This window comes from Clarias gariepinus, chromosome 8 (assembly GCF_024256425.1).
Source record: "Clarias gariepinus isolate MV-2021 ecotype Netherlands chromosome 8, CGAR_prim_01v2, whole genome shotgun sequence".
NCBI lineage: Eukaryota > Metazoa > Chordata > Actinopteri > Siluriformes > Clariidae > Clarias > Clarias gariepinus.
Genome location: NC_071107.1, coordinates 22,165,001 through 22,180,168, shown reverse-complemented (window position 1 = coordinate 22,180,168; position 15,168 = coordinate 22,165,001). Strand labels below are relative to the sequence as shown.

The window sequence follows — 15,168 nt, the reverse complement described above, 5'->3', positions numbered from 1 at the left end:
TGCTTGATAACCCTGTGTTCCAAGTCCTGCATTCTGATTAGCTAGAATAATACACTTCCTCAAAGGAGCATTCAGCGGCAGCACTTTTTGAAAAATTGAGTGAAAGAAATCAGAAGCCAGAAGCGGTTATCAAAAAATCTGTATTGGATTTCAGCTATATTATTAAGACATTTTAAGTCTTAGTGTTAAAAGGAGTATAATATGTGACCTTTACAAACTTTTTACTTTCTTTTAAAAAAACATTTATCCAGTTCCGTACACTAGCCCTTACCTGTGCTCCACACTGTTAACCAGAGTATGCATGAAAGAAGTACAGTGAAACAAATGCCCTGACGTTCAAACAAATCGGATTACGACCAGAATATTTGCTTAAAATTTGTCTCTGTTGACGAACACCTCCTCGAAATGCGACCCAGAACCCGTCAGCTCAAACCGCTGCTATCAGCTGAACAAAAATATAAACATTTTCTTCTTTTCACTTTTCACATCATCATCATCATTAATAATAATTACAAATGATGGGTTTAACTGCAAAATTAGACAAACCCATTCTTGTTTTGATGAAAAACATTGGTCGAGGATATTTTGTGCATGTTTTCCTCTGGTCACAACTGTATTTAAAAGCACAAATGCCAAAATATTATGTCCTCGTAAACTCGTACACTCGTAAACCATATCAAAATTTCCCATACGAAATAATGGAAAACTCAAACTATTCGTTCCACAGCCACCCCCCAAAAAAACATAAAAATAATTAACACAAAATATTAATATAAAAGTCAAATTAAATCCCGACAGATAAGTGTTTCCATTTGTGCACGCAGGCGCTGTGTATGTGTGTTTGTGTGTGCGCGAATTTAAAGTAAGTTCCCTTCTCTCCCTTCTCGTCTTACACAGTTACCCTTTCTCCATTTTTTTTACACACACACACACGTGCTCACACAACGGAAACATTGTTTTATCGGAAAAATAAACAAGAAATCTCTCTAATGACACTCGATTTAGCAGCACATTAACGGAATCACTGCTGTAAAGTAAAAATCAAACAAATAAACCTGCACTTTACCTTTGAGAAGAATCGCAACAGAGCAGTGTTTCTGTGTAGAGCAGAGAAGGAGTGTGTGTGTATCTGTGAAGGTGAAAGTAGGAGGGGTTTTGCTGTAATTGTGTGTCTGTCTGTGTGTGTGTGTGTGGGGCATGGTGTCCAATGACGCGTGCGCACACAGACACAAAGAGCAGCCTTGAGCAAAGACAGAATATGGATTTTTAACCTCTCTAATAAGACTTGCTTTTGCTTTACACGTGCACTGTACACACACGCATACAAACACAAAATAAAAAATGTTTTACGCACACACGTGGTCACAGTGTTATAGTAAACAGTACATGCGTGCCGGGATGTTGATTCTACAGGTAAGAGATGAGCACTAAGACCCAGCAGGGGAGATGATTACCCTTAATTCTGGAGCGCAAGAGAGTGAAAAACCGTTGTCTCGGTTGTGATCATGTGACGCTCGGCGTCAAAACAAGAAGCACATGCGTGATACATGATACTCAGTATTTATAAACCAAGACTTGGTCATTTTTCTAAGTCAAAATTTATTAAAAATCTTTGCTCCTCTTACGGAACACTGTCAATACACTGCAATGGTCATGTCAACTCTATGTCCCGGAGGAACATAATTTGCCAAATTGAGTAAAAGGATAATTAATTATGTTTTTCAGTGAAATCCATGTAAATGTTGGAACAAAATATGTATGCAGTGTTGTTTTTCCTTAAGGTTGTAGGACTGGAGATTGTACTTCGGTGTAAGAGTATTGGGGGATGGCAGTCCTGGGGTGGGGAACTTACTGTGTTTCCCGCACATACAGTAGAGTATACTCGGGAGCGCCACCCAAGCATATTGATAGTTGCCAAGGTACAGTATATTTCCTGAAACCTATTTACAAATCTTTCCTGGAGAACGATGCCATCAGCAATCAATTAAATAGTAGAGGACAGTTTCTTCTTGTGCCCCTGCTCCCGTACCTGTTTATTCTGCTACTGCGAGAGCGGTATACTGAGAGGCAGTAAATGCAGCACATGCCAGCTGCCGTAAAAGAATAAAAAGGGCGTACTGCACAGTGAAACGGGCTCATTAAAAAAAAAAAAAAAAAAGATTAACCCCCAAATGGGATCTGTGCCGGCAACATAGCACTGGTCAATGGCCGATTAAAAAAAAAAAACTTCTTAAACAGAGGTCCTGCCGGTGTGTGTCAACGAACGAGGCTTCAGACATCTCTTAGGTAAAACAATGAGAGTGGAGAGAGAAAGGGAGAAAAGAGGGAGAGAATCAGAACTAAATGAAACCAACATTCCTACACAATGTCAGGATAGAAGTGTTTCATCATAGGATTAAGCTGATCAGTCAGGATAACTTTGAATTGATTTGCAGTGACCTTCCCTCTAAGGCTTAATCCACATGTAAACGGGTATAAAAAAAAATCTCCTTCAATCTCAACAAAAAACAGGGTCCACATTTAAATGCTAAAACACTCTGTCAAAGCACGACAGACGATCAGTGACGATAAAACCCTAATCAGAAAAAAAAAACATACTGACCGATCAGGAGCCTGAGATACAGTCCATTCTAAGAACACTGGAGGTACATCGCATGCTGTGCCAGATATTACCAACCAAAAACACAAATTTATCCTATAGAGTAACGGAGCCCTTTTTATTTTTTATTTTTTTCTTATCTGTATATAAGGTGGGGGTGTAGAGGACGAATTTTTTAGCGCGCGTGTTTGTGTATACTGTATAGCATAAACTTGAGGTGTGATGGATAAGACAAGATGAAGGTGATATTACAAGTATATTCTGTCTCACATCACTTGAATAAATTTAATCATAATGAGGACTAACTCATCCTCTCCGTCGTTCTTTCTCCTCGTTTCTTTGACCACCACATTCACCCCAATCTATTTAACATGTCGCTAGGGTGTTAACATGTGTTTTGTGTTTGAAGATTTGAACCAACCGAACTGAACTTTAATAAATTCAGAAAACATTAAACTTAAATAAACGATAGCTGCTGCTGCTTCACTCAGAAAAAAATGTGAAATGTTGACTCGTGGGTGGAGCAGAGCCCCAGGCTGGACAAGGGTCTTGACATCTTTTATCTCATGAACACCGTGAATGCTACAATTAAAGGATGAATATAAACAACAGTAAATAAAAAAGGAAAGCAAAAAAAATTAATATGTAAAAATAAAGAATGGGGAGTTTTTTTTTTTTTTTTTTTTTGCATATACCCAAAGTAAAGACCCATGTGACTGAGTAATGAGTGAGTTATGCATAATAGGACACCTTCAAAAGAATTTTATATTGTAATTACTATTTGCATTTTTACATGTTTAACAAGACATTTTAGAGTTTTAAGTTAAAACATGTTCCAGCATAGTTAAAATTTATTTAACCAACAGTATTTGATGCAATTCCTGGACAAGCGACTGATCCACTTCAATCAAAGGTTTGTCTCAACATTTAGGCATTTTGTATCTATTAAGGTTAATCTAGCACACTGCACAGAGGACCTCTTTTCTAGTGCACATGTGCAAACTGAAATATTATACAAGCTATCCAACCATGATGTACAGTAGTCCAGGTAAAACTACAAATATGCATGTATTACTGCACAAAACTATGTATTTTATGTGAGAGTGAAACAAATGATAAATAACTTATGGCGTACAAGTCAGTTATAAACAAGGGAAATGTTTTCTTCTTCATATTCATTGTAGCCTCTTTTGGTATGGGTTAGGATTCCCCATGTGAAGGTGAGTTACCACCCCAGTGTTGTTTACACCCAAAACTGTTCACATAGGCGTGTGTTTTTTAAAGAATTAAAACTACAGCTTCCATTTTCTTATTTATCAAACAGCATTGTCATAGTTTTTATATCTATATTGCTAAATGTTTAACGGTTTATAGGTTTTGCAACATCCTCAAAATAGTTCTTGTTTTAAGTTTGAATATGTCGAGCACTACTTGTAGAAGTTTAACCAACCAGCAGGATATTTTTGGTTATCGGTTTTGGTTATAACGTTGTGGGGATTTAATTTTGGCAACATTATCGACTTTGTAACAGTGTTGGTGTTAGTTTTTTATGTGGCCAAAAGGGAAAAACAAAAAAAACCCTGTTTAACTTATGGGATTTATTGTGTGAGCGGCAGTGGACAGGATGCAGCTTAGACGCTTTGCAACTACATTAAACGGCGACATTGGTACACTGGTGGCTTAGCGGTAGGTTCCTCATCTGCCATACGGAAGGCTCGGGCTTGAGTCCCACCCAGTGCCCAAACCCCAGCCACTGGATGCAGTGCCAGTCCCAAGCCCGGATAAAAAGAGGGGGTTGCGTCAGGAAGGGCATCTGGCATAAAACCTGTGCCAAGCTTGTTTGTGTGGATTGGATGATCCCGGCCCCTTGGTAGGGAGCAACCAAAAGACCAACAACAGCAACCATTGTGGAAGTGGCCTGACTTGCGAATGAAGAAAATAAATAAATGCATAAATGCTCCAAATAGAGGTTCAAATTTCATTGTTTTGAGGTTGTATTTGTAATGTTGCGTTTGGGTCATTTATTTAGGTGTTTAGGTCATGAGTTGTTCTCAATCCATCGCAACCTTGTGACCACAACATTACAACAGTAATTATTATTATTGTTATTAGTATTATTGTTTCTGCTACAGTACAGTACAGCTGCTACAGTACACCACTACAGTAGTCCTGCTACTGTGCAATTAAAGAAATCTTAATGTTCCATTCCATCAGATTTGAGGATTGAGTTACACTGGAATATAAATGTGAAAATTTCTATCCAGTATTATTGAAAACTGCATGTATAGCTCAGATTTAATATTCCTTCATTTTTCATCTTTTTTCCTAGACTGGTTTTAAGAAACAATGTTGCATTCGTGATCTGTTTTTTATTTGTATTTTTAAATACTGTTTATACTGTTGCTATATTTCCCCCTTTAAAAACAGGTCAACGTTGTACTTACATTCATCTCCGTTTGCTATATAGATGGGAAGATTGTTGCGTAAAAAAATCCATTTCATTTACTGAATAAATTTTTTAGCAGCCTTATTTAATATAATGCAAGTCTGTTTTGTTTTCTTTTTTTCTTTAACAACGGTATGCAAGTTAAATACTCAAGTCCATTCGTACACATTCAAGTCAGATCTCAAAGCCATATTTGCATCATCTGACTGATTTGATCAGACCTTTTAATTAATATTCTGAAGAGACATTTCTCTAGAACTTGTAATTTGTTCATGAATAAGATAAATCTTTGAATAGGATCATTCAGAGAGTTTTTGAAACCTTGAAATGGAAAAAAAGAGTGATACAGAAAGAGAGCAATTGCGAGTGTGGAGTGAAAAACCCTCTATGAGCACGGCACAGTCACTTTTCATGGATAAGGATTAACACTCCCACCACTTCTCTCCAGCTTTCCATCAAGAATAATCGAGAGAATGGTTTATCGAATGGACGAATAAATGAATGGACAGATATGAGGCTGATATCCGCAGCCAGAGCCGCAGCACAGAGATCCGCCATGTTAGAATAGAGGGAGATTTCAGTAACCCTGGGTTCACGTCGTGGGAATACCAAGTTGCGATTCCATTAGTTTAATAGCTGCATGATTTGATAAAAAAAAATAATAATAATCACATTGCATTTTTCTTTTTGACACACTGAATTCATATTTATTTATCTAGGCTAACAGCACAAATGATCTTATTAAGAGGATGATTGCCAATATTCGTTTATCACCTCAAAAGGTAATTAACAAAAATTAACAAATATTTATACTAATAACAAACAAATACAAATATTGTCAAACTACAATACGTTAAATTCCCAACTATGCATATATTATATGTAATAAATTGCAGCCTTTTGCAATTACAGTAAATATCTGCACAGTCCTTATTTTGATTTTGATTTTTATGTGATTAATTGTCCCTCACTAATCTGATTCACTGTTAACATATTTTTATAATCACAGTTGTCACAAGTTTTTTTTCTAATTTACTTTGCATTTCTTATTAAGTTTGCCGTTGCTTTTATGAGTTATTCACTGTAAGAAATCTAGAAAAGATTTCAGAGCAGAAAGAGCAAACAGAAAAACAAGTTAGTTAAACATTAGTATTTCTTCTAATGTGAAGATTTTTTTTTTTGTGCACCTCTCAATGCTTACTGTTCCGTACCACAGAGTTTTATAAAGGCAGTTTTGGCTTAAATCAGTTTCAGTGCAACTTTATGAAAATAAGTAACATTTTGCTATTATGCTTTCTTATATATGATGCTTTGATTTATATACTTACTAATATATACACAATATATACAGATCATTTTATTAGATACACACCCAAATACCTAATTAGCCAATCACATAGCAGCCAATTAGCAGCAGACTTTGAATGTGGCATGGTTGTTGGTGGCAGATGGGCTTGACTGAGTATTTCGAAAATCTGCTGATCTACTGGGGTTTTTATCCACGACCTTGTTTAGGTTTTACAGAGAAAATGGTCTGAAAATGAGAGAATATCCAGTGTCCCTGGGTGAGAATGCCACTAGAGGTCAGAGGAGAATGGACAGACTGGTTCGAGATGATATAAAGTGTGACCTTAAATAATGTCTTGTTGCAACCGATGTATGCTGAAGAGTGTCTATGGAGGCAAAACACGTCGAACTTTGAAGCAGATGGGGTACAGCAGCAGAAGGCCACACCGGATGACACTCCTGTCAGCTAAGAACAGTAACCTGAGGCTACAATTTGCATGGGCTTACTAAAATGGAACAGTAAAAGATTGTGAAAAAAAATTCTTGATTTCTGCTGCAACATTTAAATAGAAGTGTCATAATTTGGTGTAACCGTGATGAAATCAGGGATCCATCCATCCAGTACCAGTACCAAAAAAGTACCACAGAACTTGAATTCCAGAAATGGTACTATAGCAGCATCTTGAAATAATTTATACTTTTACTGTGAAAATGTCTGTTTGATCTAGCTTATAGAAATCTGTCTCTTTAATGCTGACAGCAGTGATCCTGTTTGATGTAAAGAAAAAAATGACTGAATTTGTAATATGAGCAGCGGGATGCTTTATATGAATCACAAGTAACCGTAGAGAAAGTGAAGGACTTGTTGCTTTGTTCAGAGACTAGACTTAAAGAAATGCCAGCAGCAAAGAGACAGTCCGAAGTGAAATTAGGTATTTTGGTAAAAATAAAAACAAGCACCTAAACACAGCAGCCCTGCTGTGCACAAGGTGTTTTAAGGTGTGTTAGAGGTTGTTTTTATATTAGAAAATTTTCTGCACATTTGAGACTCCCTCTGCTGTTTATATTTATGGGACGTAGCAGTCCCCCTGTCCAGACCTATTATTTTATCTCATTATATATTTGAGCAGGATGGCACAGTGTAGTGGTTAGCACTGTGGCCTCGCACCTCCAGGGTCGTGGGTTCGATTCCTGTCGTGTGTGTGAAGTTTGCATGTTCTGCCTGTGTTTGGTAAATTTTCTCCGGGTACTCTAGTTTGCTTTTCGTAGTGTGTGTGTGCCAGCTATGGATTGGCACCCTGTCACCTCACCTCATGCCCTAAATTTGCCCTCTGCACCTTGTGCTCTGAGCATAGGCTCCTGGCCCCCACGACCTTGTACACAATATAAGCGGAAGATGAGTGAATGAAGTACCTTTTGAGCAGTTGAGGTTTGAGGTCTTTGCTCAGGGGCCCAACAGTGGCAGTGTGTTGGTGCTCCGGTTTAAACCTATGACTTTCTAATCAGTAGTCCAACAGGGTTAAGCTTTACCTATACCTTTCTTAGAAAAAAAAAAAGTGTATAATTTATTCTAAAATGGACAAGAAACAAGTACAAATAAATATATATTTCGATTCTCTCACGTTAAAGCCTGCTGAATGTAGGCACTCAGAAATACTGACCACAAGCGGTTTATGCTAATGGAGCCAGTAAGGGAGTGTCTAAAACGTGCATGACTTGGTCAGTTGTGCAAGTTTCTACAAACACTGAACTTGTCTACTGTGCAGCATATCTAAAATACAGTATTGATGCAGGATTTATTTACTTTTACAGCATATATGTTTTATTAATGGTTCTTAATGGTAACAATTTTTTTATGAGTGATTACATAATACCCTTATTGTGCTTCATAAAATTCAGGAGTAGTTTTAGCAATAACAGCAAACTGTTTTACTGTTTAAAATTAACTGCAAAAAAAAAACATAAATATGGTTCAACCAATTGTATTTTTTTCACTATATTAGATTTTTACTCCCCCAAAAGAATACAAATATATTAGCATTATTTTTGTAACTACAGAAGTTTGGTGTCTCTGGCTCAGAGAGAGAGAGAGAGACCGTATCAAAATGTATGAAAATCATGTTAGTATCGTTATGGAAAAATTTTTTTTTTTTTTTTGTATTGTGACAGAACTCATAAACAATTCTACAAAGATATCAGCATTTTTTTGATTCAGTATACACAGTGTTTGTTACTTGAAATCACAACCTGTTTTGTTTTTTGCCAGGACATCTCCGTATATACAGTGTATTTCTTGTCTCAGAATACAGAACTCTAACAATAAACTATGCACAACCATACAGTATATCCGTAGCAAAATAACAGGTACATGTTACACTGTTTCTGATTAAGAGAATAAAATTTCATTTCCAGTGTAGTTAATTTTACAAAACAAATCTGATCATCATTATTATCAGTTCTGATGTGTTGTTTTCAATTTGGGCAATATTCTGAGTGTATTATTGCGTGTGTTCTCGGTGTAATGGAGTGCATGTGGTCTGTGCGTGTGTACATGTCCTCAGAGCAGAGGGAGCGAGACGAGCAGGAGGAAGGGAGTGAGGATCGGGAGGAGGGTCAGGACTCTCCCATCCCATCAGGAGATGACATTCATCTCTACGGCAACCAGACACACCAAGGAGGGACAGGTCAGTGTGTGTGTGTGTGTGTGTGAAAATAAGCATGTGTGAGTCTGAGTCTGATCGAGCCAGACCCAGAGCTGTTGATTAGCTTCAGTGCTGCTCAGGTTAGCAGGTCAGCTGTTGCCAAGGCAACATTCTCAGGTGCATTGCGATTAGGTGGTGACACCCTTAAACCCACACATTGTGACAGGTCAGCTGCCATAACTCCAGCCAACAATATTAAGGAAAAGAAACTGGACAGGAATTGGAAAACCAGAAATTATAAAAAGAAGAGAGACTTTTTCATGGCTATAAATAGGTTTGTTTTGGTTTATTTACTGATCAGCAATAGCGAATTGATTATTTGTAAACTATTGGTCCTTCATGGCTTCTTTTTTTTTTTTTAAACAAACAATGCTTCTGGTGAGTGTGCATGTAACCGTGCTAGGAGCAAACGTAGCCAAGAGAAGTGACATACACTATACTGCCAAAAGTATTCGCTCTTCTGCCTTCATATGCATATAACCTTAAGTAACATCCAGTTCTTAATTCATAGGGTTTAATATGGTTTTGGCCGACCCTTTGAAGCTAAAATGGCTTTCCACAAGGTTTAGGAGTGTCTAAAACGCATTCTTGAGGCCTGGCTCGCAGTCTCAGCTCTCTTTCATCCAAAGGTGTTCTATCAGTGTCCTCAGCGTAAATACCGATATAATTTATAAAGTATATACATTTTAGCACGTGAAACTAATATTTCTTTTTTTTAAACTTAAACTCCTGATGCTCAGTCTGCCCTGGCACATATCCGTCAGCACTCATCTGGATTAAAAATCTGCCCGACTTAACTGACACACTTAAACCATCGCAAAAGCGTGTTTGTATGTGTGAGTTTTTTTTTTTTTAGTCTTTTTTTTTTTTTATTGTTTTTGACAAGGTATAAGTTGTATATCTTGGGGTGATCATATCTGCCTGACAGGAAAATGGCTGGCATTTTCTGAATGATGTTAATCTGTTTTTTGCGTCCCAGTTTACCTACAGTTACAAGAGAATGGGTTTAATCAGTCAAGTTAATAGGATGTCAGATCATTCTACAGTTTGTCTTTCCCTGTTTGTCAAATCTTGACTAGGCAAGCAAGATAAGCAGGTTGTGAACTAAAAATGCCTGAACAAAGAGATATTTACAGTTTGTCCTTATACGGGGGAAGTAAATGTGTCTAAATCGCATTTTAAAATGCGACAGAAGCGATAAGAGATTAAAACTGGTTGCATAACCCTATTACTTTAACATGCAGATTTACTGCTCATTAAAATCTTTCTGCTACAAAGTTCTGCTTTTAAACCAGGCCTTTTATTCTCAAAGTTGCCTTTTTAATCCTAAACCCACTGCAGCGGCTCTCTAATCTAAAAGCGTAGGCAGAAGAGTTAGCGTCGAGCAATGCTAATCCGGGCTAAATGTCTCTCGGTAGACAGATCTTTCTGCTCAGTGAGCATGCGAACGTGAAAAATTTCTTTGTGATAAAAGGTCTGCGACCTATAATCTCATATACAATCGCATACAATATGTCGTAGTAAAATTGCACTGCGGATGAACCTGAGCACTATATAGAGCAAACAAGCTATCAATGACAAAAATTGTATATAAAGTGTATATGAGCGTCTATACGGAGACGTATGCACACGCTGACAAGCACATGCTTTGTGTGCCTAAGCATTTCCTGCTGTGTTCAAATTCTCAATTGCTGCAGTCATTCTCACTGTTATGTTCTCTCTGTATTTCTAGATTCCGATGTCCATGGCTGTGTCCTGCTTAATACATCACGTAGAGTAAGTGGTTTTTATAGTATATACATTTTATTATACATTGAGTATCTGTGTGTGCGTGTATGTATTTATATACAGTATACAGGTAGTCCCCGACTTACAAACCCTGGAGTTACGAATTTCTGCAAACATAAATGGACTGCGGTTCGCATCTAACATTCGTAGATGCGAACAAATCATGAAAATAGCTCACAGGCATTGTACATAAATAGATGCTATGGTGCACCAGATACCGATATTTACAATTATATACAATATTTTCATTGTGTAAATGAATGTAGAACATTTCTAAATTTCGATATATTCTGTGCGAAATGAGTTGACCTCACTGGTTTCAATAAATCAGTCTTAGAGCATGATGATAGAAAATGTATAATATGAATGTATAAATAAGTAATCAAAATAAAGTTCATAGTCCAAGAAAATGAAAAACTTCATGAAAGGACAAAAGCTTTCAACAGAAGTCGTCCAACACAATAAACCTCCTCCTCATATATACAGTACATATTTTAATGTTGGTCCTGTAATTATTTTCTCTATTGTTATCTGTGTCTTCACATGACCTTGTGCATGAATGTTTGTGTTACTAGTATGTAAAGCTGATGAACTTTGAGGAGGAAGTGAGGGCTCACAGGGATCTGGATGGCTTTCTGGAGAGGGCGAGCATTCTGCTGCACGAGGACGAGGCGTCGCTGGACGACGTGCTGAAGACGATGCTCCGGCACATCTCGCAGGACCCACACACGGCCGAGCCTGGCTGCAACTTTGAAGAGATCATGAGCTCGCTCTTCACCGACGCCGGTTCACAGGAGGTCAACGGTAAGGGGAGGGGCGGGTGAAAAAACTTTTGTGTTTGTGAGTTTAGAAAAATGCATTAAAAAAGGTTAGCTCACCAGGGCATTAACACTGGCGACGCCGAGCACAGCCCTCTTGACAGCTATCATTCATTCTCTTCCTTTTTTGTGACCAGACAACCTCGTTTTTGTAGCTTTTCAATGAGCACAAGTTAACATATGAAAGAGGAGTAGCACAAAAGAGAGGTGGAAATATAGAAAAAGAGGAAAATTAATAGCGAGTAGAGTCGGAGGATGGGCAGCATCATGTTGACAGCAATAAAGTCACTGATCCTTTTGCTCAGACCTCAATCTGGAATGTGTTAGGGAAAGGTTAGAGGTCAGGCCTGACTGAAGAAATCGTGACAGAGCAGTCAGGTGATAATAGCCCACTGGTGTCTACGCACTTACACATCATCACTCAGTGTAGCTGTCATAGCCTCTCAGAGGACACCAGCCTACACGCTAGGACATGAGCTCCAGTTATCCCTGGCCCGTGTTTCTCTTCGCTCACGAGACCCGACTCAAAACTAACCGTGGGATTACACTATTACTGCAATGCCTCTCTCCAGAAATCTGTCTAGGTACATCCGAAAGAGAGTGTTTTTGTTAAAGACAGTCCAGATTGAAACGGTTTTACAGTAAGTGTAATGAATAGTAATGGAACTAATGTTGTCTACTGCCCAGTTTTAATTCCCACTCTTGAGCCACACATGCTTAAAGAAGTAGGCTAATCAACATGCTTGTTTTCGGCACAATTGTCCTCGGCACAATTTGTCACACCCAACCCTGTGATTGGTGGCGCAGTGGCCTAGTGGTTAGCACTCTCACTTTACACTTCTAGGTCCTGGGTTCAATTCCTGCGTCTGTTTGCATGTTCTTGCTTAGTTTCCTCCCACAAATCAAAAACATGCAGATTAGGCTAATTGGCTTTTCCAAATTGCCTGTAGTGTGTGTGAATGTTAACTAGAGGTCATACCACAGTTGTACAAATAGGAATAAATACAGTGGTGATTGTTAGACTACAGAGGTTCCTAGATGTTATCAATGGATAAACGCAGTGCTTAATGACTCTATTTACCACTGTACCATATTGTTATTCCGGCATATTTTGCTCAATAATATGTGATAAGACGTTTTTAGTGAGCGTAGAAAAAACTTAAAGTGTGCGTAACTCCGTATGATGCGAGTTTTGTCTTTACAGGTCAAGAGGAATTTATCAACAATGTTTTGTGCTATGTTTTTTTTATATTGTTTTTTGTTTCATTTTTCAACAAACAGTGAGGAAAGAAACAATTAGACTGCGAGTGCTTTCTGAATTTTTCCCCCTCTGCTTTCTGTAGTACGTCCTTTTTTGCAGAAATTTGTACCATCAAAAGACAGACGGTTCTGACAGTTGTGTGTGTGTGTGTGAGAGAAAGAGAGAGAAAGAGAGAAAGAGAGTAAGGATAGGGTGGGTGTGTATTTGTTTGTTTTTTTGTGTGTGTGTGTCTCTGTGGTCATGTTTATATCTCCTAATGAGGACCAAATGTCCCAATAATTATACAGTAGGAACATGTATCAGTAATGACCTTGTGTTGACATGTGAATGTTTTTAAAGAAACTTAAGCTATTATTAAAAAGTGTTTAATTTATGCAAAGGTTATGGTTAGGAGTAGGCACAGTATTAATTAGCTGCAGTAAGTTAATGGCATGTGTGTGTATCTATCTCTTTGGGGGAATGCTCATTCATTTGCATAATTGCTCCTAAATATCTCAATACTACAGTACAGTTCGTCAAGTGGTGTGTAATATGTGAATGTAGCTGCTCCAGTCCCTTACGCTGTGTGTATACATCTTCCTTTGATCTTTTTGGTACAAACAGTTTCTAGGATTCTATCCTCACTTCATTGTAAATAGCTGAAGAAGACCGTTATCATATTAAAGTGAAGACAATCCTCATAGGCCATAGAGAAATAAATATTAAAGTGTTAAAACAGACAATGATTGGTTTTTTAACTTGTTTCAGAACCACATGGATGATCCATTTCTCCTCTCTCTTGTTGCTAGGATACAAAGCTCACATGTGCGAGAGAATCTTATTAATGACATGGGCCTGAGCGCATGCAAATGAGCTGAAGTGTGATTGGGTTGTGGAATGTGAACATCATGAATATGATAATGTCTGAAGCTATTCTGTGGCGAAGCGATGAATGGAAGCTAATTGTAAGGCTTTTAACTACATGTTACGTGTTATGTGTGAAAAGTGTTTTCACTGCACTCATGTGTGCACACAAGAAACGCACACCCTTATCAGGGAGCAGTTGATGAAATCACAGTGAGACGAGACTGAAGTTAAATTTGTGAGCTCCATCACATCTTATTCAACCGAGACACAAGTGCAGTGACGAGTTATGAAGGAAAAATATATACAGGGTGTGGGTGGCACAGACCTCAGCATCTGTCTGGCAGTCCAGTCTCAAATACAGGATAAGTGTGTATGTTTGTGTGTGTGTGTGTGTATATATATATATATATATATATATATATATATATATATATATATATATATATGTGTGTATGAATGTCAATATATATGGATCTGTGACAAGGGAGTTTCGTTGTATCACATTTTTTTCCTCTGCTTAACCCTTTTCTCTTGTGTAAACTTTGAACTCTGAGTGTGTCTGTGTCTCCGATTTCCTTATGCAGACAGGTCCCCCAATTTCCTTTTCTATGATAAGGGTAAGGGCATGTGAACAGATGTGACCTGCCTCCATCGTCAGTGTTACATATCCCTCACTCCATCTGCTTTTTACAGTCTGTGTCCATCTTTCTGTTGGAGTTGACTGACAGATTTAACTGAACAACAGAAACACGCTGATTAGTTAATGCTAATTTGTTTGCCGAAAGTATTAGCTTTTGCAAATTGAATTTTGAAAGTGTTTATACTGAGCCAGAGAAAACATCCATGGTGTCTCCAGACACACACGCACATTTACATATAGGTTATTATGCAAGCTGCTATACTTTGTGTGTGTGTGTTGTTGTTGTTTTTTTTTGCAGTGTCCTGGTGTGGACCCAAAAGTATAAATAGATAGGTATACAGATAGGTATACAGATAGATAGATAGATAGATAGATAGATAGATAGATAGATAGATAGATAGATAGATTTTTGAGTAAATACAAAATGCTATTTTTAAATGATGATATAATTTATTAAGGGAAAAAGGTGACGTTTAGCTAAGTCATAAATGACATTATTTAAAAAGCTGAATTAATATTCACTTGCCTGATTACTGCCAGCCCTATTGAATTAAGTAAAAACCTAAATACCTAACCCTAACCCTATCAGGAAGATAGATAGTGTTGGTAGAGCAGCATGAGATATAAATATATTAGTAAAGTAATGTAACATTATAAATAAAACAAACTAAGAATATAAATGTACAGTTTGACTGCAACACACCATAAAATTGCATTTTTGTCATTTTTTTGCAAATTATTTTTTCTCTGCCACTTAAGGTTGTCCATAGCAAAACATTTA

General features: G+C 37.6%; 1 protein-coding gene across 6 annotated transcripts in view; it reads left to right on the top strand.

The window, feature by feature from the left end:
* Positions 1–15,168, top strand: part of slc4a11 (solute carrier family 4 member 11) — a 67,439-nt gene that overhangs the window by 30,929 nt on the left and 21,342 nt on the right. For 4 of the 6 annotated variants that reach the window (XM_053501835.1, XM_053501838.1, XM_053501836.1 and 1 more), the window contains exons 3-6: positions 8,894–9,016; positions 10,767–10,810; positions 11,398–11,626; positions 14,332–14,364. In XM_053501835.1, coding sequence (XP_053357810.1) covers positions 8,894–9,016; positions 10,767–10,810; positions 11,398–11,626; positions 14,332–14,364 — 429 coding nt within the window. The remainder of the gene's footprint in view (positions 1–8,893; positions 9,017–10,766; positions 10,811–11,397; positions 11,627–14,331; positions 14,365–15,168) is intronic. The other 2 variants (XM_053501837.1, XM_053501841.1) reach the window with 1 other exon arrangement.